The sequence below is a fragment of the Paramisgurnus dabryanus genome, chromosome 1, assembly GCF_030506205.2.
Source record: "Paramisgurnus dabryanus chromosome 1, PD_genome_1.1, whole genome shotgun sequence".
Lineage (NCBI taxonomy): Eukaryota > Metazoa > Chordata > Actinopteri > Cypriniformes > Cobitidae > Paramisgurnus > Paramisgurnus dabryanus.
This window is the reverse complement of record NC_133337.1, coordinates 46,112,756-46,137,187: the sequence shown is the minus strand read 5'-3', so window position 1 is coordinate 46,137,187 and position 24,432 is coordinate 46,112,756. Positions and strand designations below refer to the sequence as shown.

Genomic DNA, 24,432 nt, shown 5'->3' with positions numbered 1-24,432 from the left:
TCTCATGTCGTTCCGGTTTCTAAATGACTGAAAATCCTAACACGTGCTTGAAAACACATCAGCGCACGTCCTTGGAAAAACTACCATCTTTAATAGTTACTTATTTTGGAAAACATAAAGAAGATTTTGCTGTGATGATGTTAAAGGAATAGGTAACAGAAAGATAAAAATCATCTTAATTCAGTTCACATGAATATGACTTTCTTTCTTTAGCCATATACATTTAGTTATATTAAATAATTTGGGCTCTTCCTAGCTTTGTAATGGCATTGGATAGTACCCAATTTTTCAAAGCCCATCCATCATCAAATAAAGGAACCCATACGACTCCAGGGGTTTAATATTTATATTCTAAAGCAAGGTAGAGAAAAAGATTTGTATTTTTACTTAAAGGTTTTAGCGATCAACATCGCCTAGGTAAAAAATGGCGGCACGCAGGCTCCATGTGGGTGCACAAAGCAATTATTGATTCTTGAATGTCTTGTTACTGCATGTTTCGTCACAACGCATATGACGACTAGTCACAAGACTCGTGAGAACCACTGAAGCATAGCAAAGCTAGGAAGAGCCGCAATGTTATATAAAATAAAGCCCCGTTCTACTTTATCACTGTCTTGCACATCTCTTTAAATGAGGTTGTTAGGAGGTGTCCTGGTTGTAATTTATAAACAAATCGACAGAAGTTAGACATGAGCTTCACTCATCATTTGCATAAAGCTGAGTGCACACCGCCAGCGACTAGCAACAGTGACGAGACATCATTCACTTCAATGGAAGTTTGCCAATTTCTGGCAACACGCGTGACAGCAACAGTTAGTGACAGGAAGTGGGCGTGTCCAGCTATGCGACAAAGTTGCGAACTTTATGTAGATGAGTAGTGATGACTTATGCCGAGTTCAGGTTGCATGATTTTCAAACTAGTCGGGTCACAGATGTTTTCACACTGTGTGACTATCTGGGGTAGCGTTCAGTCACTGCTGTTTCAGACTGCATGATGGATTGGCGACAGGGGTTTTCATACTGCATGACTTTACCGTAGGAAGAATCGCCGACAACTTTGTCACCGTCCGCAAACTACGTCTCACAACCAAACACATGCGAGAAGTGACGCAAAGGAAACAACGCAAGGTCACGCAAGACCGTAGTTCTCACGTGAGACTGGGATTATTATTAAAAATGGTAGCCCGCAAGAAGCTTACCATACAAATTGTGTGTGCGCTCATTTGCAGCAGAAAGAAGAAGAAACAAAGATTATGAAGGAGGAAATGTTTGGAGAGACTCCTCCCTGAACTTTCAGCTGTCCTCTATGTTGGTCTCTCATTGGCTGTAGGTCATCGCCGATGTAATTTTCATTCAAAACACATTTCACACGGCATGTTTTTGAATCGCCGACAGGTCCAGATATTTAGCATGCCAAATATCTCACGGGTGTCTGCGACTTGTCGGCTTTTCTCTAAGATCACGTCTTTGATAATTCACACTGTGTGATTGTCACTCGCGTGCATGAGTATCGATTTGCCTGTGATTTCGGGCATTTGTCTGCGATTTCTCAAAACCTGTCGGCGAGTCAAATTCAGGGCTAAAATCGTGCAGTCTGAACTCGGCATTAAGGTACATTCACATTATAAGCGACTAGCAGTAGCAGAGCGATGCATTCTCATTGATTTCAAAGGAAGCACGGTGGCATCCGCCAACACGAGCGACAGTGACCATTGATGGCTGGATGGTCGTGTCCAATCGCATGACAAGTTGAGAAATGTTTAACTTTATGCAAATTATGAGTGACATTCTGGAGGGACTACCAATGAGAAAAGCAGGGGAGTTCACATCATCCGTCTCTCATCAGTTACTGGAGTGAACATTACTCATTTGTTTATTGTTGTTACTGGGACAAGCAGTATTAGGAACGCCTCCTTACGACCTCACTGAAAGAGACTAGAGACACAAGAGTGACAAATGCTGCGTCTGAAACCGCCTTCATCCATACTATAAAGTCAGCAAAAAGCAGTAGGCGAGGTGAGCAGTATGTCCGAATACGTAGTATTCCAAAAACAGTATGCGAAACGTACACGAACGGCCTGGGAGAGGAGTTATCCAACGAAGAAAAAGAGGCATTGTCATATTAGGAAATGGCGGAAAGCGACAATGCGGCTGTATTTGCAATGGTGTGACATGACATTGTTGACAAAGTATGTCACGCAGGGTTTCCCGCAGCACTTTTCAGTTCGGTCGGCCCACCTAAGCTGGGATACCCTACCACCTTAACTAGGTCGTCCATATATTTATGACGACGCATACGCCCTGCCCCTTTGATTGCAACGCCCCCGGCCCGCCCACCTGCACAACCCTACCACCTTAACTAACAAATTTTCTGCGGGAAACCCTGTCACGTGATGTATCAACATGGCGGATGTAGTTCATACTACCAGGATTCATACTATACAGTACCTACTGTTTTAACGATCAGTAAGTAAGTACTTCATCTCATTCAGTAGTAATGTACAGTAGGGCTGGACCAGAATATTCGAATATTCGATCCGTGGGTTGACATTCAATTTTCAGTTTTGAGATTCGAATATATATAAATATTTTTACAGCATTAATGCAGAGCTTTTGCCAAGCAGGAAGTGCGCTTTACGCTCCCGCTCTATAGGTGGCGCTGAGAGACCAACATCCATAGCCAACAACCACCAAACGCCACCAGTTGAAGAGATCGTCTTAAACGGAAAGCGCACTTCTTGCTTTGGCATTCACGCTAATAGTGTTGTAAATAACATTCAGTTTCTTGCAAAAACTGATTGATTTGCTTCACAAGATGTCAATATGTCAGACGGAGTTATGGGGGATTACTTTTGTATTGGATATATATGCTTTAGCTCTTAAAGTGTGCGGATCGGTTGACCTGCATGACGGAGCACTGGGGTTTCTGCAAAATATCATCTTTATTGTTCTGCTGATGAAAAAAACATATTGGATGGTGTTAGTGTTATAAATAAACTTGATTTTGAAAGTATGCTACCGTTTTATTACAGTTTGTTGAACTTCGTTCATTTATTTTCGTTGCTTTATTTAAATAGCCTACCCTTTACGTTGTCAGTAATGACTGTGCTGCTAATTTCTGATACGGGAATGTTTGTTTATTAGAAAAATGTTAGGCTACCTTATTAAAATTATTGCTCTTGTGTTTTGTTTCACTAATGCTGTTTTTGCAGGACGCGTGACAGGCATGCCGCTTCCGGCTTGCGCTGTTCTGTAGTTTATTAATATTTAATAAAGTTTATTAATTCTAAACGTGTCACATGTCAATATTGCATGAAAAAAAAGGCACTACACTCCCTTGGGTCCGCAGCAACACATCCGCCACATAATAAAACTGTAGACAGACAGACACACACGCACACAGATTCCTGCCTTTATTAAAGAGAAAAATATGTTCAGCCCCTCCTTCCGAAGCTTCGAATATTCGATTTGATTTCTACTAGAGCTTCGAAGCTCAAAAAACGGTATTCGGAACAGCCCTAATGTACAGTATGCGGTTTCAGACGCATCCAAAGTCTCTGGCAGTGTGCACGCACAGTCAAGTTGGACTATTCTTAACTTTGTCACTTCGCTGGACACGCCCACTTCCTATCGCCAATTGTCACTGTTGCTCATGGCGCCAGAAAAAGATAACCTTTCATTAAAGGGCACCAATTTTCAGATTCTCGGTTTTACATTTCATTTGGTGTATAAGTGTGTTGTTAGTACATGTTAACGATATGCAAAGGGTACAAACCCCATAGTAAAAGATGGCGCGAGTTATCATTTTCAACATAAATCCCTTTTCTTGTACCCCAACACACGGATTGTAGGCAACAGTTTACTTCCTGGGCATTTTTGGATCAGATTCGGCTCGTATTGATAAGGTAAAGATGATATTAACCCTTTAAAAACATGGGGAGGAGCGTCACATTTCCAACTGATGTCAGAGGTATTCAGGTCAATCACAATGTACACATTAGCTGTCCAATCAGATGACACTGCGCATTTCAGTACAAAATCAGTGTGTTTGAAAAAGGGAGAGATTAAAAATAATGTGAAAAACCACACAAACAATTTGTATTATACCAAAAACACAAAATAACTTGTTTCTAGTAATGTAATAGATGCTCTTTTTAAATAAAAAAAGAATGAGATTGCATCGCTCTGCCATTGTTAGTCACTGGCGATGTGTATGCAAGCTTAACTCTAAATATGTTTGGCTGAAGAAAGTAAAACATGTATTTAGGTGAGTAAATTATGGGGTAATTTTTCTTTTTTTGCTAAACTATTATTTTAAATTTGATGCTCACTGCATTACTATGATTCACAAAGATGTCTCACTTTTTAAACTATTGAAATGATGCATCTCATGAATATACTGAATCACAGTGTGAGTCATTATTTTCCAGGACAATACAAACAAGAAGGCTTCTGCATTGGAGATGAAAAAAGTGATTTACAGATTTAATTCAAAAGACCCTAATACCATATATAAGGTGTATAAAAAGAAAGCAAAAGATAGATGGGCAGGTTGTGCAACAAATATTCAAGAAAAAATGACAATCAATCTGAATCAGGCTGCAGTATCCTGAACTGAAACAAACCACAAATGACTATGGGCTATAAGTCAGTTTTTTCCTTTTAATCATTCCCAGACTCTTCATGATGTGCCCTCATTTCATTTATCACCTTGACAGATACAGCATTTCGCCCAGTTGATCACTGCTGACGGACATGATTAAAATCAGGGGGAGGGGGTGAGGTCTGTCCAAATTGAAAATGTAAAACTGCAGAATGGTCGACACAAAAATTCAGTGTAAAATCATTTTGTGAAAGTCAATCCAGAACACACTGTAGTATAGTCAATACAAGAATACACCCTAACAGGTAATGCAGAAAGAAAACGCTGCATAGGAGCTTCTGAATCCAAGCTGTGGACCTTCTTGGTAACCATAGCAACCATACGAGGAGGCAACAAACACATAGCTGAATCCTAATTTTGTGGAGGAAATATTTACTATACCCAAGAACCCACAAGCTCATATGCACACCATAAGGATGCTTTAAAGAAATAGTTCCCCTCATGATTTTCCAAACACACACAGAAGGAAAATATTGACATAGAAATATGCTAGAGAATGTCACATGGGTATATACATAATTAAAGAATTGTATTTTTTGGATGAATTCCTAGCTTCATTATGATTCCTACTTGTAAGCTTGCTATACGCTTATTGTTAGGTCTTGTTGAACGCAATATGCTGAATTGTCCCTCGTTTGTAAGTCACTTTGGATAAAAGCATCTTCCCAGCTAGCAAAAATTGCGCGGGCCGAAATCGGAACGATTAATGCTGGAACACTCGGCCGATCCTCGGCATGAATCTAGGTCCGATTGCTCTGCGAGCGCTCGGTTTTCACGCGCCCCGAGGACACGGCCGAGCACTCAGTTTTAACGCGGCCCGATTGCGGAACCCCGAGTGAGAGGACGTAAGCTCCCCTCCAATCCTGTTCCTTATTTGGGCTTGTTTAATTTATTGATTTTATTGATTGGTTAATACTAAAATTGCTAAGCAACCATTATGCAACATTAACTGAAAATAAAACACACAAGGAAGAACAAGGATTTCACGTTTAATGCATTTTTATTCACTTGAACACACATTCTCTCTCTCTCGTACACACAAACAGGTTTCCATGTTTTGTGGGGACATTCCATAGACGTAATGCATTTTATACCCTACAAACTGTATATTTTATTCCCCTTACCTACCCCATTCCCTAAACCCAACCATCACAGAAACCCTTCTCCTACTTCACATTTACAAGAAACATCATTTTGTTTGATTTATAAGCTTGTTTCCTCATGGGGACACAAGGTCACAAAAATACTGGTATTCCTATCTTTGTGGGGACACAACGTGATAATTACCAGGTGCACACACACACACAATCAGTTCAAATACGAATTTTCCAAAAATCAACATTTTTAAATTTAAAACATTTTAATTCATTGTCTGTCTATTGTCTGGATTCGGCCACCATCCCTGTCATATGCTAGCACCGACCACCTGGTGATGAGGAGCTCTATCTCCTTTTCTGTGTTATCTTTGGTCAGGGCATTCCGGCGGACTGCATCTGAAAAAAAAACAAAGATAGAAGAGGTCAGCATGACCATGTGATGTTACTCATAAAACCACCAAAACTTATTTTGGATGCAGGGCTGTACGCTTACATTTCTTTTTAGTTTAGGAGCACATTCAAAAATTTAGGAGCACATTCTGATCAATGACAAAATCACCTTCCCATTATAAGGAGATATTTGACTATAAAATTTTAACCTTATTAAATTTCAAATTCATAAATTGAGTTAGAATAATAAGAGGCAATCAGGAAGAATAAGTTACCAATCAAATGAAATCAGTAGCAACACAATTCATCTTTGCACTGCAGAGGTGGCATATAACAGAAATGTGGGATTTAGTTATATTTACAGACTGTTTAATGAGGCTCAGAAGTAGCATTAATGCAATTCAATTTATGATAATGTTATGATGTTAATGTTTTAAATAGAGTTTGAGTATAGAAATACAATTATGATCAGTCTTGAAGAAAAAAAAATGACTAACTTTTAAGACTAGTCTTAAAGGTTTATGCAACCAGCCACTGATCGAGTCAGTCGCACTGTAGAGCCCTGGGATGTCACTACAGTGCCGTTTCCAGCACTGACACTCACCCAAAACCACACTTTTCAAAGTGAGCCCTTTGAATGCAGGCGTTCAGTTGACCCCACTTCAATTGATGAGTCTCACCACGAAGAGTTCATTGTTTTTTTCAGGACCCACCCCACGGTGTCTTTAAGAGTCTTGTCTCCGACCATTCCGTGAAAAACAGTCTGAAACAAAAAGACATGTACCTTATTAGTTATTTAAGGAATATAGCATGAGTGAAAATGAGGACTGACTTTTAGGAATGATCTGATTAAACCATAATTTACCTCACCAAATTCTTCTTCTCATCTGGATTATTTAATGTCTCCTACAAACATTGTAGCTCCTCAATAGTTGAAAGTGGGAGCCCAAAATGTGTTGGGTCTGGGGTGAAGTCTGCAACTGCTGCTCTCTAATAAAATCGAGCTGGATGAGGATCTCCTTAGCAATAGGCTTTAAGCTCCTTGTTTCCTGTCTGCCATTACTGGACAAACTGATAAATCCAGGTGTGTCTGATTATTGTTGTTGTGACTACTAAGCTCAGGCACACCTGGATTAATCAGTTTGTCCAATAATGGCAGACAGGAAACAAGGAGCTGGCTGAAGTTCAGGAAGTAGTGCAGCTGGGCGTAAAGCCTATTGCTGTAGAACACAAGAAAAAGCAGGCATAGCAGATTACTAGCAAAACATTGTATGTAGATATGTCAGAGTAAACCGAGAGAGATCACTTTGTATAATTCCTACCTGTAGGCACAGCCTCCTGAGAAGACCTGTGTTGTGTGCCATATACTTGTGTGCCATGTAAGGGTGGGGTGTGCTAAAAGAAAAGAAAAATATGTTTTAATCTCATCACATATACCAAATAGGAATAGGCAAAAAAAAGTGAAAAAATTTTTTTTTAATGTGGTCAATTCAATATCAATTCTCATCGTTTTTCTGTATTTATTTTCATTACATTATATCTGAAAAGCATTCCGGTTGAAGGAACTGTCAATGTCCCGATTGGGCCAGTGCTGCATGATCATAAAAGTTTACATTTTGCACGCATTTTTAAGCCTTGTCAATTTAAGCATTCAAGCGAAAGAGAACTTGCATGCGCTATGTGAGAAGAGCACACACTGGAAGCGCTTACAGCTGCGCGACAGCGTGCAAATTACGAAATTAATTCTAGTTCTCTACTTGCAAATTCACAAATTTTTTTAAAAATGCCGGCCTTTGCGAGTAAACAGACGGTTATGAGAAGAAGTAGAAAAGGAATGCATTCATTGCCTATCATAATTTGATCCGTGCATTAGTCTTAAAGTGGTAGTAACCTTCACCTGTCTGTGTTTTTAAATGTTAATCAAACTACAAAAGAGGAAGTCACTCCCTGCTTTTCACTGAATAACGATTTGTAACTTTGTGCAGATTAAATAAAGGTTAATCCTAATTAGTGAAGATATGCCGTGTTATTTTACATTTGATTACTTTTTCAATTTCTGTATCTGAAAAATACTGTTAGACCTACCTGAAATGCACAGATTTCTTCATTTGTATCTTTGTTCTATTGTACTTATATTGCATTGCTTGCATTTAATTTTTATTAACAACTATTAACTTGTCTTTAATCTATGAAATTTATATTAGTAGTTTTAGCTGTAGTATCAAAAATAGAATTGATAATTGTTAATTTTCACTGGTATTTAAAATATTGGGTGTCATAACCTTATTACAAGAATAAATGGGTAAAAACTACAAAAACTATTTCATTCATTTATTACTTTTTTTGTGGTGGGGCCAGTGAAAATGTAATCATTGAATCGAAAATCGCAATCCAATCAATTTGAGATCTAATGTATCTGAATCGATTTGAGACATCTGAAACAATACCCAGCCCTAATACCAAAGTGATTTTTTTCTCTCCATGGGCTATCTCGCCCTTCTTACTTGAAATCCAGTTTGGCCTGATGTCTGACTTCTGCCAGCTGCTGCATGGGTTGGGGTGTCTGTAGGTGTAGCACTCAGGCTGTTGGTAATGGAGATTGGAGACCACGATGGTGGACTAAGCGCTGTGATGTTCGCTGAAAGGGGAGAAGCCCGTGGACCTACAGAATTTCTACCTGTGGGCACAGCCCCCTCACAAGACCTGTTTTGTGTGCCATGTATGGGTGGTGTGCTAAAAGAAAAGTTGTTTTAATTAGGGCTGGGTATTGGCAAGGGCCTCCCGATACGATACGTGTCACGATACATGGGTCATGATAAGATACGTATCACAATACAATCAAAAATGTAAAAAATAGAGCTGAACACCTGCAGCTCTTTGAAAGATGCAGGTGTTTTTAAATTTTCTGCCATTTTCTCACTCCCTCTAACTTCTGAGACATTGGCCGAATGGCCGTATATGGCAGACAACTGGACAGTGACAACTATAGCAGCGGCGAGGAGGTCGTTTGACGCACACAGAGGGATTTGATGTTTTTTAAAATATCGACAGTAGAGATCGAAATATCGATACACTATCGATACAGCTAACTATCATGGTAGTTAGCTGTATCGATTTTTTTGCACAGCCATAGTTTTAATCTCATCACACATATCAGTCATCAGTCAGATCATCGTCAACAAGCTTACTGTCGTTCTTAATACCTTGCAGCAAATTAGACAACGATTTAACTGCTTTGTGTCTCAGATTAGATTTAAAATAATGCATTTGATCAGCCATTCTTACCTAAGAGCAGTGTTTATTTTAGAACAGCAAAAGCAAGATTACCTGAGGAAAAAAGAAAAAAAGATTAGCATTGTACAAAACCATACATAATGTCTTATTATACTAAACCATTACAATTTCCCTTTTTTAGTCCAAGCCCAACCCAATAACCATTATGACATTACCCAACTACCAGCATAACTGCACAGTGCATAAATTAGGGTCCATCAAGACATGTTTAAGTTTACACACAAATCTATAATCGTGACATTCCATACACTGGTATATATTAATCCGCGAATCACATGCGAGCCGAACCGTGGTTCGGATCAACTGCGATTTGTCACAGCACTACCAGCTAACATTTTGTTCCACTTAATTTTCCTCCAAAGAACACTATGCTTGTAAATATTAATCACGTAAATTGCATTTAATAAAAATTGCGTCCCATTATTTAACATCCCAGCTAGTCAATGCTAGCTTCGTTCGCGCCATAAAAGTTGGAGCCACTTTCATATTATCCAAAATTTGCACTACTTTTCTCAGACATGATAAATAATTTGATGTTGTCCTAATTAATAATTCTTAAATGAATTATGAATTCTTTATGTTTGTTTCATCTGGAAAAAAGTACATGAACATGTCAAAGGAACATGAACGAATCAATAATAACCAACATGTAATCAGCAACAGTTCGAAATATATATTAATATATGATGTGACGGGAACTCGATTGAAACTATGCTTAGCGTGAATGTTGATGCCTTTTAAGGAAACTGAACACAAGACTTACCTCAAGTTTAACGTATGGCGTAGGATCGAAAAGGGAATGGATGATTCAGTCAGGCGTTGAGTTTTATCTCACCCGTTGTACAGACGTTACTCCAGTGATGAGCTGAGCGTGCTGACGCTTTCTGCAGTTACCGTTGAAATCGGCTTCATACTGGCAAAAGGGTCTGAGCCGAGCACCCAGTTTAAAACAGCCGCCAACGTACGGGATTCATCTTAAAATGAATTTTTTGTATTTATCAGCTTACCCCGAGGCCATCCAAGATGTATGTGATTTTGTTTCTTCAGTACAACACAAATGTAGAAACTCCAACCGTTTCAGTCTGTATGCATGTGAATAGTAACAAAATCTCAGACAGTAAAAACATGCACAGACAAATCCAAATTAAACCCTGCCGCTCGTGACGACACATTGATATCCTAAGAAACGAAACGATCGGTTTGTGCGAGAAGCCGAACAGTATTTATATAATTTTTTTACCTCTAATACAGTACTATGCGTAGTCAAATGAGCCCGTGCACAGCACCTTCTTCTTTAGAGTTTTAATGGCGGGTTGCGAAGCAACTTCATAGGTGCATACCGCCACCTACGGTTTCGGGTGTCCCTGAATTCACCTTATTCCGCCACGCCCCTTTTCAATTCTTCGCTCTTCCGCATTTTGTCAACCGACTTCCGCTGCTAATATGTCACAGTGCATTCGATAGCTAGTTTGGTGGTTAGAAGATTGTTTGTAGTTCACTATAACTTTAGCGAAATGACAAATATCGCAACTGCTGTAAATGTTTTGAATTAGGAGCACGGAGAAAACTTGATACGACGCTCGGATAGTCTTATAATGTCCCATCAATCGTCTCGTGGTTAGACGATATGAAGCGGCCGCGGCAAGAAACCTATGGGACATATTTAATTACCTCGTCCTCTCAGAAGGAGTTGATGGAGCAGCATTATTAAAGTAATTATGCTTACCAATATTTACACAGTGATTTCGTCTTTTTTAAAGCAAATGTGCACCTTAGCCAGTCCAATAACTATTTCGTTTTTATGTGGTAATGTACCATGATAGAATTCATTTGCAAACTTGCCAACACTTATTCTTTCTAATCACGAGACTTAAATCCTTTTAAGTGGAATCTACAAAGCTCACATATGGTTTAAGAAATTCCTTACAGATAATATCTGATCACACTGTAAATGTTTAATATAACTGCACAACATCTGATCACATTGTAAAGGTTTAATATAACTGCATGACAGATAACATCTGATCACATTGTAAAGATTTAATATAACTGCACAACATCTGATCACATTGTAAAGGTTTAATATAACTGCATGGCAGGTAATATCTGATCACATTATAAAGGTTTAATATAAATGCACAACAGATCACATTGTAAATGTTTAATATCACTGCATGACATCTGATCACATATGAAGGTTTAAATGTAACTTTACAACAGGTAAAATCAGGTCAAATTGTAAAGGTTTATAAAAAATAACTATGGACTAAGAAACAACTAACTTTTCAGCAAGACCACCCTGCAATGAATTAAGATGCAGCTTTATCAGAGTCATCAGGAGCTGATCCCAAGTGTTTATCTGGAAGCTGTTGTTGTATGTACTGGTAAAGTGCTTAGCGACTGTGTAATGCATGCAATATCAACCCTGTGTAAAGCTGACAAAGATGGTTGTTTCTCAGCAGAGATATGTACATTTGTGCCAGCTCAACACATGAAGCAGAAGCATTGAAGCAGTTTCTCGGACAGAGTTTACAGGACTAGGCCTTAATTATATTAGGACATTTTAGTTTTTACAAACAAACCACATCTTGTGACAAAACAATGGCACTCATATATGTTGAGGTATGTCAGTACATGGTGTTTTTTAATTATCATAGCTCAAATAAGCATTTTAGCCTGGGACCAGCATAAGCCCTGTCCGGGAAACCGCAAGGTTGTTTTCCCATATCAGATGTAGGTTGCTTAAGGTTGAGTTGTGATTTTAAGTGTAGTTGTGGTCAGAGACGGATGGATCCTCTCATTGTGTTTCTTCATCACAGTTTAGGAACATGTTGATTGTATCATCCTCACAGTTGTCCATTGCATCCCTAAACATCAATGCATCTGTGAAAATAATATAACCATAAACATTTTTATGTTAGTATTTAAAATAAACTTGCATCATGAGAATTAATATATAATGGTACCCATACTTAAACAGAACAGTGTGTGAGAGAGAGATGCATTAAAAAGAGACATTAACATTATACACACAACCTCTAACTTCAGTGTTAAATAATATGTCGTTTAATAGGTCATTATCATCAATATCTGAATGAGAAACCTCCTAGCATCTGAAAACTCTGTAACTTGTATGAATCACGTGAGCTACTGTAAAAATGTTGTACTATAATATATTGTTGTCTTATCTTAAATATAAAAATATAGGTGGGCAATGAAAATCATTCAAAATAATTGCATTTTATAAACTAACGTTACTGATCTTAAGTTTATTCGTAGAACGGACATCACAAATCTAACGTTAGGCGAAAGAGCACATTAAGCTAAGATAGCTTACCTGAAACTGACCACCTTTTCAACACCCGGCGTGGTTTAAAGTTACCGGAACATCGTAGTCGAACCATTACTTGGGATTAGGGTGTTCCTCAGTCGGCTCCCCGTCCGTTAAAATTGGTAAGAAACAAACATAAAGGCGCTTAAGTGAGCTTTTTAGGTTTAACGCGTCGCCTTCGGCCACTGCCTCAGCTGCTCATCATATGCAGCCGGAAGTACGTTGACAATATGAGCGCAATGGCGCCGCCCTTGTTGTCGTGGAAAATAAGGTGAATAGCCCTCAAGCCGTGCATCCGATACAGTAGATGGCAGTATGCAACTATGACGTTGCTTCGCAACCCGCCATTAAAACTCAAAAGAAGAAGAAGGCGCCGTATTAGAGGTATAAATTATATAATACAGTTCGGTTTCTCACAGAAACCGATCGTTTCGTGTCTTAGGACATCAACGAGCAGCAGGGTTTAATTTGGATTTGTCTGACCATGTTTTGTTTTTTACTGTCTTTTGTTATGGACAGACTAAAACGGTTGGAGTTAAAAATCTACATTTGTGTTAAAGAAAGTCGCCTACATTGAATGGCATCCATTAAAACCATCCTTGATTTAACATAAGCCGAGTCATTTCCCAAAGTGGTCCAGATCATATAGCCAGAGCTGGGTTACCAGTTACGGTGAACATGAATCGGCCCAGTGCTTACAGCCAGAACAAAAATGAATGTGCCAGAGCGAGCTGCGGGGCACAATCGGCTCGGTTAACACACGCCGATGCCGAGTCTGAGCCGCAGCTGCCGCAGGGCAGCCGAGCTCGGGCCGATTATACATGCTAGCTGGGTTAATGGTCAAATGTAGTTAAAATCACCCATGAAGTGTGTGTGTGCTCATCTTTAACAACCCATTAATTCCATTAACTAACCCCATTAATAGACCCTCTATTAGTTGACCCAGAGGTTTTCCTCAGGCATCTGTCATTATTCCTTGCCACACACAAGTCTCCATGGATAGTGATTGTGTCCTTCTTGTCCAATCAGAAATGGCTACCTGTGCACCACTCTGCCAGTCTCACACCTGCACCTCTCACCTTTGGCATGTGATTCAGTGGACGTGTGGAGAGGCAAATTGAGACATTTTGCTTACAGTATCTTAACATGTCTTATAATTGTGCATAATGGATTATGCACTAACCATACAATACATCATCCAACATTAAAAACGATGCATGTACACAACAGCAAACAATACAAATAACAAATTTTTGTCTCCTACAATTGACGTTTTTCATTTAAAAAGCATTTCTTTCGCACCCTCAGCCATTTTTTCTGCAAGCTACGGTTTCGGTTGAAAAGCTATGACAGCTGTCTACGTGCACGTGCACTGTTTAAATGACACGAAATATGCACATATTTACATACATTTAGGAAAAACAGCAGTGACTGTTCGTGCCAACCTACCTGAGTCGAAATGAGAGCTGAGGGCAAAACTCGGGTTGAAAAACGACGCAGACATGATCAGCATTGCTAGAGAGGCTGGCATGCTGAAGATAAGATGAAGTCCAGCATTAAAACAGGCTTGATATCAAATGAAAGACTTTAATGGCTGTGCGATTGTGTCCCCACAGCTTTCTTTGGCTCGGTGCTCTCCTCCATGTAATGAAAAGATCACAGATGGATAAATCCACTGCTTAATTTCAGTCCATTTCATCGAAGTCTCTCATCGAGCCATTGCGGTGTTGCTTTGAATCTTCTTTGGCCATTCTTAAAGAGAGGGTCTCTGCAGAGGAACCATTGAGGGGCTTCTGATTCGTCTCTGCACCAAACGACGCGCGCGATCTGTCGATCACTGACAGACTGATCAAATGAACCAAAGCAAAATCTGTGTTTGTCCTTCGGTTGATATATTCTCAAATTGAATGGCGTTTAAATGAATCTAATAAGAGCTGTCCAGTGCTGAACAACACAGCGCCATCTTCCACATGACGCTTCCTCCGCAGGCTGCTGCTCTGGAATCCGCAACCGCAGATGGGATTGACGCTAACAGCTTTAAAATCTGATTGGACGAGCCGCGGTTGAAGCTGTCGCACAGTAGCCAATCAGCGCACGGTTATGACCGCACTATAATTGAATTCTATATTAATGCGCCAAGTTGATTCAATTGTAAATATTATGGTTCCAAGGGGAAGAATTCATTTTGGTTCTTCAAAGCACGTTTAAAGTCAAAGCTCTTATAAAATGTAATTCCTGCAGATGTTAAAGTTTTTATGGAACCATAAAGGCAGACAACGGCCATTTAGGGATCTTTATTTGCGATAATAACTGTCTCCGCCACTTATTACACTGCTACTTGCCACATAAAAAATACGAGACACAAAATATTGATTTGAAATCTTAGCTTACTTGCATCAATTTTATGTTAGCATAAAAAAGAGACATTAATACACAACATATAAATAGTACCGGTCAAGATGATTCATGGAACCAGGATGAGCTGTACGTTGTTATCATGGGATATCGAAAAGATGTGACTGACCAATCAAAATTGAGTATTCCAGAGCGTGTTCAGAATTGTGATAAAATAATTTAAACATAGGTCAGTCAAGGTCAGTTTTTTGCAAATATAAAACTAATTCGAGCAAAAATTCCTTGTTTGTTTGTGCTTGTTAAGTCATTAAAGAGCCCCTATTACATTGCTAAAAAATAAGTTTATTTTTGTGTATTTGGTGTAATACAATGTGTTTGCATGGTTTGTGGTTCAAAAAACACATTATTTTCAACACACCGTACATTATTGTTGCTCTGCCTCCCTGAAGCACATTGATTTTGACCCTGTTCCAAATGGCACACCCTGGACTTGTGGACTTCCTCAGAGTCCACACTTTGATGACATCAAGTCCACGAGGGTGCCCCAGAGTCGTATTTTGGGACAGACTCGAGCATAACACCTGAAATAGGAAGTGTAAACTCCTCCCATCTGTCGTCTGATTGCTATTTCGCAAGGACTTCTGGGTTGGTAAAGTGTTCGAGGACAAGACAGGGAGAGAGAAACAAAATCCTATTAGCGTAGGCAGGGCCGCCTTAACCTAATGTGAGGCCCTGGGGCTGAGAGGTTTTGGAGGCCCCCCATCCCCTAAATTTATAGTCTCATTTAAAAAAAAAGTGTAATAGGTAATCTACATCACAAAATGCATTAGTTTCTTTCAATACATACAACAGTGAGTTTTCCCTCTTTGACCCAGAAAACACCATAATATCATTATTAACATATCACTGAGCCCACTTGAGCATAAACACAAGACACTTTATTTAACAACCACACACAGCAACTTGTGGTGAAAATAAAACCAAAATGTATGAGAGTGTTTATAAGCTTTATGTTTATATAGTTTTTGGAATATACAAATTTGCAGAAAATTGCCACTCACTAACTAAATGCTCACCACAGTTTTAAAAATATAAGAAGTTAAAGTTAGTTTTAAAGTGAAAATGCATTAATGTTAACAAAAGATAAGTCTTTATAGACAGAATCTTGTTTTTTAATCAGTCAATTATTTTGTAGGCTATTGAAGATATAGTATGCATTGTATTTGGTATTTATGCATACGCATGTAAAACGAACACGTATGAATATGCACAAAACAGACAGGGAACATGATCATTTGAGATGGTCTTGTCGCGCTTTGACTTGCACATTTACCGTTGCGTCGTCTTTCTAAACCAACAGATGTGTGTACTGTGAGCTTACATCGCGTCAAACTATATCGCTCCAGCTGCGCACGAGTCACTGATATAAACGCGAGTAAACTTAAACTTTATAACAACGAACAGCATTAATATGTTCGGGAACTCCTTTCTTTATTTGGCAGCCGCGGCACAGTATCTTGCGCGCAGTTGGAGAGACTTCTGCATGCCAGAGACTCAGCTTGCACGAGCACAGAGAGAGCGAGCGCGCGCGAAAGAGAGAGAGACCTGCACCTCAGTGCTTATTATGAAATTTCAGAAATTAATCTTTCATTTGATGGTGGATTATTTCCTGTTTCTCTGTCACACTCAGTCTAACATACAGGAATGCCAAGTTGACAACGCGCACTTAATTACATTATGCGGAATAGAAAAATCTGTTACGTCTGATATTTTTTTTCACGGTAAGTTACCACGGACCAATCAGCAGCCATGTAACGTGCAGTTAGAGTGATTGACAGATAACCTGACAAGTTGCAAAACAATATGAACGTGAACTTGGGAGGCCCTTGAACTTGGGAGGCCCCTGGGCTTCAGCCCAGGTAAGCCCGTGCATTAAGGCGGCCTTGAGCGTAGGGGCCGTTCACATGTTATGCAGGTGTCACACAGTGTTGTGATTTAATATCTGCTCGGTTCCAGACAGGCTAGCTATTGCATGGATTTTTAACAGCATCTAGCTGTGAGACTGTGAACTGCAACCAACGTCTTAGTCCACAGCTCACCCCTCCCTTTCAAAACGCATAGAGAAGCTACGGTAGCAGTCACAGGACATACACGTCATCGACTGACACAACAACAACGGTGTTGGGGGTAACGCATTACAAGTAACGTGCACTACGTAATAATATTACTTTTCTAAAGTAGCGAGTAAAGTAACGCATTATAAATGTACACATTAATATTTGAGTTACTTTTTCAAAAAAGTAATGCAAGTTACTTTTTTAGTTTCATTAATTTGATAAAAATTATGTACTGAATTAAACTAAATGTAGTCACATTATGCACTCTATGTGTACATGCCTGTGTGGGAACAGTTTGAGTCAGAAACTGAGATGGCATTTTTGAGATGAAATATGCAATTTCTGAATGCAGAACCTTTCAGTCATAAAAAACACCTGCAAGGCCTGAAAGAGATCAAGCCTCAGCCAAGAAAAAGTAATGCAAAAGTAACTAAAAAGTAATGTAAGCATTACTTTCCATAAAAAGTAACTAAGTAACGCAATTAGTTACTTTTTTGAGAGTAACTTAATATTGTACACATTACTTTTAAAAGTAACTTTCCCGAACACTGCACAACATAGTGACAAAACGCGTTCCGTAGAACCGTTTGTCCGTTTAGGGCTCCTGTAGAGAAGCATGGTGATGCAAAAAAGTGACTACTATGTACGGCTCATTCTAAGGTAATAAAAAAAATACAGTTCATTATGTTAGGTCTTTATACTAATGATGCACCGATGTATCGGCCACCGATATTTATCGGCCGATTTTTGATGATTTTGAAACCATCGGCATATCGGCAATAGCATGAGAAAGGCCTACGGCCTCGTGCCTCTGGCCTAATCACAGCCGTGATGATATAGAGCTATATCACACGACTCCGAGAGCGATATTGCTTTTATACAACAGTTCGACGGCACACGTTTGAAAAACGAAAACTATAAAACAACAACGGAGTAATTTTAAAAGCCTCTTTGTTTGAGAACTACTTCTTCCGCCACGGATTTGAGGGCGGCCAGAATGACAGGTAACACTTTCGGCTGCTTTGAATCTCATATTAACTCAATGGACGGATTCGCCGTTTTTAAATATTACAATTTCTTGGTCACAAAGTGTAGTTTTAAGATTAGTTCAGTCGAGAATATATATGTATTATATTTAAATCTACAGTCGATTGGTAAAGATAGCGCCTGTTTGAACGTTTGCTTAGTGAGATTCAGTACGTATGAGAACCAAAGCATGAGCGGACGTCAGTGTTCACTCGCCCCGCTGACCACCGCCCTCTCTGGGCTACATCTCTGACAGGGATTCCCTGGCTCTCATGTTGGCCTGTTGGTTCAAATCAGCAGTATTTGGTGTCATGATGAAACTATTACTTGTTATCTTATTCATATTTAGTGTCTTTTGTGTTGTTATTGTTTTGGCGCGAGGTAAAAGTTAATAAAACTATACTTCTATAATGTTACTATTGGTTTACCATTCCATCTTAACGCGATACGAGCACTCGATTATTATTAGACTTTGTTCTGCTCAGTATATAAAACTGTTTTTTATAAGTGTCAGAGAGATGTTTTTGCATGCTGCTTATAAATATACCAGTGGCGATATCTCATAACATGTTTTAATAGTCACGTCGCGATTAAATAAATGATCAATGTCCACATTTAAAAGCTGCGGTGCTTACCTGCAGTTCCACGGTGTTTTCGCGTTCTGATAAGAGATATAGCTCCAGAAAAAAAATTAATGTTTACATTGCTCTTTCCAAGTGTTAATCGTCCACATGATGTGACAAGACATTACTCCCATTAACTTTAATGTAACTTCCAAGAGCGATGATCTTTGACGGAATAATAACTTCTGATTGGGGATTCACAGACTGATTTATGAGCTAGTGAAATGAGACACACGGAGAGTGATTCAAAACAGCGCGGTTGTGTGTGTCTGCAGTTTTTCCATTCAGAGATGAGCCTGTTTAGAGGACCTCCATTCACTAGGTGGCGGAATGATACGAAAGGTGAAGCGGTTACTGTGCCGTTATCAGTAGAATATTGCACGCCTCTTAGCCAATCAGATTCGAGAACCAGAAAGAACTGTTGTATAAAAGTGTTTAATATCGGTATCGGCCAGAGATTGGCTGTTTAAATCGGTATCGCCACCCCCCCCCAAAAAAACCTTTCGGTGCATCCCTACTTTATACACCACTGATAAATGTAAATTATATTGCAAATCTGTCAAGAGATCCTCCAAAAAACTACAAAATACACCTTTAAGTAGTTAACTCGTTACTAACTTATATATCTTTTATAGATTTGTATAACTTTTTCTTCCATCAAAATACAGTAAATCTACAGTAAATGTTGCTTTATACTTAACAAAACAACTGAACTGTTATGAGAGAAATTATTAATGAGCTCCTGTGATACAGAACAGAAACAGTTAGTGTTGAAATTTCAGGAGCATTTTACACATCAACAAACAAACAACAGTACACAAATCAAAGCTTTGCATTTTATTGCCTAGTATTACTGTGCAATAATCCAGCTGTTTCTAATAAAAATAAAATCTTATTTTTTTATACCCTTATCAAACCAATGCACAAACATTTAGTCTCCAGGCTTTTTTGTCTTGCCAATTAAAACAATAAGACACTCAAGGCTTTCAACAGAGCGACTTTACCGCCAATAATTAAGAGTAGCATCAGAAAGCATGTTATCAAAAAATAAACCTACATTGCTTTTTTAAAGTCTAACGGGAAAGCTGGTTCAAAGGTTACAGTCACAATGTCAAGCATTTTGTTTGTCTGATACAGCATGTGTCACTCTGCTGCAGTTGCCATGGAAACACTGTGGATCAAATTCATAAAGTGTTGAGATGAATGTTTGAAGCACCTTTTTTTCTTCTCTCTCTCACTTCCCTCTTACCTGCATGCACAATCACGCACACACTGTTGGATCCTGCCTGTGTTCATATGGCTGGATGGAAAACCAAATTTATGAGCAGCAATGCTTTCGTTCACTGTTTCCTATGTAGAGGAGGGAAGAAAAAGATCAGATGATGCAGACTGAATTCAAAACTGCATCCCTATGAACACAAGCACGTATACATTTCACTATAACTTGTTATTTAAAGCAATTAAGTATGTAATCAGTACTGGGGGACTAAATACTTTAAGGATTGGCCATTATTGATCACGTTGACTACTGTTCTGAATTTTAGGGAGCCACGTTCCCTTTAAGCTGGTTACTGATTTGAAGAATTTTTCTGCCTACGAGTGCACTGAAGTTCAAACACAAACCCCAGTTGGCCCTCAGCAAGGAGGCTTTCCCTTCAAAATCGAATTACTTACTCGCAAGTCTCATCGAGTGGGAAATTGAGAGTGTGATAGTGTGTTCATAATACGCTCCTTTGGGTTTGGTAAATCATTTATCATTGATGTTAGATATTTAAGGATGCTTTTGATAATTTGATCTTAGCTATCAGAGATTGTTATTATCTGGAAATTTTTGCAAATGCTGTACAATGAATCTAAATGCATTTGTTAATACCTGAATTGAGGTAAGGTTGTCATTCCCCAACAAAACTGAGTGTGCATTCAAATATCCATACTAAGCTGCAGTCATATTTGGGTATCCCCAAAATATAAGTTTTAGGTCTACATGTACCTTACAACAATATCTCAATAAAACTGATATTAAATGTGAAATAAACTTGAGACTTTAATCATACTATTTAATTACCACCTCTCTAGATGAATGTATTAAATATGGAATAAATATACGATAGGAAACCTCACAGACAATATAGTTAAACAGGCGGATGTGACCACAGCTCACAGCAAGTGATAAATAACCTGAAACACACTGGGTTTCATTTAGGGAAGAGGATGCACATGGAAACAATGTCACACTGGGGAAACATAACACATTTCTTGATTAATCTGAGACTCCAGATGCAACAAACCAACTCTTACATGCATTCAGAAGCCTTGTCTCCACCAGAGAGCCGTAGTCCAAGAATAAAATTATAACAGCAAATAATTAGTGTCAAACATAAACAATTAACTCCACCAAACAGTACACACAAACAGAAACACTTGACATTTTTACCACAATATTGGCTGAGATGGACTTTGCATACACAAGTACAGTGAGGAAAATAAGTATTTGAACACCCTGCTATTTTGCAAGTTCTCCCACTCAGAAATCATGGAGGGGTCTGAAATTGTCATCGTACAGTAGGTGCATGTCTACTGTGAGAGACATAATCTAAAAAAATCCAGAAATCACAATATATGATTTTTTTACCATTTATTTGTATGATACAGCTGCAAATAACTATTTGAACATGCTTCTTACAGAGCCACTCTTTGGTTATCCTGGCTGTGTGCTTCGGTCATTGTCATGCTGGAAGACCCAGCCTCGACCCATCTTCAATGCTCTACCTGAGGGAAGGAGGTTGTTCCCCAAAATCTCGCAAACATGGCCCCAATCATCCTCACCTTAAAACAGTGCAGTCGCCCTGTCCCATGTGCACAAAAACACCCCCAAAGCATGATGTTACCACCCCCATGCTTCACAGTAGGGATGGTGTTCTTGGGATGGTACTCATCAATCTTCTTCCTCCAAACACGTTTCACGAGTTCGCCCTTACATCTAATCTGATTGCGAAAATAAGCATATTTTGGCGTGCTGTCCTGGGAAGGGCTCTGGATCTGGAGTGAAACTTGAACTCCAAATCCGGGGTATGGCCCGAACCCGAAGAAGTCCCTCATTCCAAACTGGGATAGAACACCCAGGTGAAAAAGTAGTACACTTCCATAGTGTACTTAAAGTGCTTTATTTTCGCACACTAATTTTGTACTTAATATAATAAAAATTCATCTTTAGTACTTCTTAAGATGTTCTTAAAATCATCTAAGTGTACTTCACTGTGCTATTTTGAGACACCATGAATATGAACTAAAATGCATTTTTAACATACTATCTCTGTATTAAAAAATGTATTTACTTAACACTTGAATTAAACTTGAACTCAACTTTCATACAAAGATGGGTTCAAGTTTACTAAAAGTGGTATCTAAATCAGGGGCGTCAGTTTGTGTTGAAAAGTGGTGGGGACAAAAGATCAGATGAAAAAACATTACAGCGGGACGGGAAAAATATTGAATAATGACGCATAAAAATGGGCAAAAACACACCATAAGCACACAACGCAACTTATGTGACCCTGGACCACAAAACCAGACATACACTGCAGAAAATGATTTTCAAGAAAAAAAATTAGTATTTTTGTCTTGTTTTCAGTAAAAATATCTAAAATTTTTTAAATCAAGATGTAGTTTTTTAATGAGCAAAGCGACCCAAGAAAATAAGTCTAGTTTTTAGACCAAAAATATCAAATTTAAGTGATTTTGTGCATTAAACAAGCAAAAAATCTGCCAATGGAGTAAGCAAAATAATCTTGAAATTTTTATTAAACAGGAAAAATTCAGGAAAAATTTGCTTACCCCATTGGCAGATTTTTTTGCTTGTTTTATGCTCAAAATCACTTAAATTTGATATTTTTGGTCTAAAAACTAGACTTAATTTATCTTAATTTAATAATTTTTTAGATATTTTTACTGAATGCAAGATAAAAATACTAAGAATTTTTTTTCTTGAAAATCATTTTTTGCAGTGTGAGGTGCAAAAATGACTTTCCTACTTTTTCAGTAGAAATATCAAAAAATTCTTAAATTAAGATGCTTTCTCTTGATGTGCAAAATGACCTAAGAAAATAAGTCTAGTTTTTAGACCAAACATACAATTTAAGTGAATTTGAAATTTAAGTGATTTTGTGCATAAAACAAGCCAAAATAAAATCTGCCAATGGGTTTGAATTTTTCTTGAATTTAGTGTTTTTTTAGAAAAAGGTTCAAGATTTTTTGCTTAACCCATTGGCAGATTTTTTTTGGCTTGTTTTATGCACAAAATCACTTAAATTTCATATTTTTGGTCTAAAACTATAGACTTCTTTTCTTGGGTCATTTTGCTCATCAAGAAAAAGCATCTTAATTTAAGATACTAAGAATACTAAGAATTTTTTTTCTTAAAAATCCTTTTTTTGAAGTGTAAAACAAGCCAAATTATCTGCCAATGGGGTGAGAAAATTTTGCTTAAATTAAGTTTTTAAGAAAAAACTAATCTTATTTTAAGATTTTTTTCTCACCCCATTGGCAGACATTTTTGCTTGTTTTAATCACAAATTCACTTAAATTGTATGTTTGGTCTAAAAACTAGACTTATTTCTTAGGTAATTTTGCACATCAAGAGAAAGCATCTTAATTTAAGAATTTTTAGATATTTCTACTGAAAACAAGACAAAAGTAGAAAAAGTAGGAAAGTCATTTTTGCAGTGTATGTCGCACAGGTATTGCTTGATTTTTCAGAACATTTTAACCAAATGCTTTAAAAAAGTGGTGGGGACAAAATCAGCCATTTAAAAAAGTGGTGGGGACATGTCCCCAGCGTCCCCAGTGTAAATGACACCTATGATCTAAATACATTTTTTAAATACATTTTTAGCACATTTTAGTTCATATTTATGGTGTCTCAAAATAGCACAGTGAAGTACACTTAGATGATTTTAAGAACATCTTAAGAAGTACTAAAGATGAATTTTTAGTATATTAAGTACAAAATTAGTGTGCGAAAATAAAGCACTTTAAGTACACTATGGAAGTGTACTACTTTTTCACCTGGGCAGATTAGAGTGGCGAGTTGGGGTGGTGGAGGGATATCGGTAAACAATCTCAAGACTGAGGTAGGTAGGATGTCTGTATATATAGTGTTTAGCTGATTACCAAATGAGATGCACCTGTGCTTGATTAGTTAATTATCTGATCGTGCTCCTCCCGAACCTTATTAATAAAACATCATTTAGTAGAATTATGACCAAAAAGTTATATTTTGGTCTCATCTGACCACATGACTTTCTCCTATGACTCCTCTGGATCATCCAAATGGTCATTGGAAAACTTAAGACGGGCCTGGACATGTGCTGTTTTAAGCAGGGGAACCTTCCATGCCAGGCATTGACGTTTTAGTGTGTTATCAACAGTAACCTTGGAAACGGTGGTCCCAGCTCTTTTCAGGTCATTGACCAGCTCCTCCCGTGTAGCCCTCTGGGCTGATTTCTCACCTTTTTTAGGATCATTAAGACCCCACAAG

General features: G+C 38.3%; 1 protein-coding gene and 2 long non-coding RNA genes across 7 annotated transcripts in view; all 3 read right to left on the bottom strand.

Moving 5' to 3' along the window:
• aatkb (apoptosis-associated tyrosine kinase b) overlaps window positions 1-14,766 on the bottom strand; it is an 81,173-nt gene extending 66,407 nt beyond the window's left edge. Inside the window, exon 1 of the mRNA XM_065262878.2 lies at window positions 14,225-14,766. Within this exon, the coding sequence (XP_065118950.2) occupies window positions 14,225-14,306 (82 nt within the window). The 5' untranslated portion in view covers window positions 14,307-14,766. The remainder of the gene's footprint in view (window positions 1-14,224) is intronic.
• On the bottom strand, window positions 5,334-10,742 carry LOC135731287 (uncharacterized). Of its 5 annotated transcripts, XR_012336961.1 has the most exons (8): window positions 10,685-10,724; window positions 10,208-10,526; window positions 9,436-9,477; window positions 8,655-8,883; window positions 7,473-7,545; window positions 7,016-7,370; window positions 6,755-6,913; window positions 5,334-6,156 (listed from the first exon to the last, which is right to left on the bottom strand). It is a non-coding gene; the product is annotated as an uncharacterized lncRNA (long non-coding RNA). The 5 variants fall into 5 exon arrangements; XR_012336957.1 differs by having other exon boundaries at window positions 5,753-6,156; window positions 10,208-10,742; XR_012336959.1 differs by lacking the exon at window positions 9,436-9,477 and having other exon boundaries at window positions 5,753-6,156; window positions 10,208-10,742.
• On the bottom strand, window positions 11,380-13,892 carry LOC135735363 (uncharacterized). Its single transcript, XR_012337941.1, has 2 exons — window positions 12,782-13,892; window positions 11,380-12,327 (listed from the first exon to the last, which is right to left on the bottom strand). It is a non-coding gene; the product is annotated as an uncharacterized lncRNA (long non-coding RNA).
• Window positions 14,767-24,432: the final 9,666 nt, after the last annotated feature.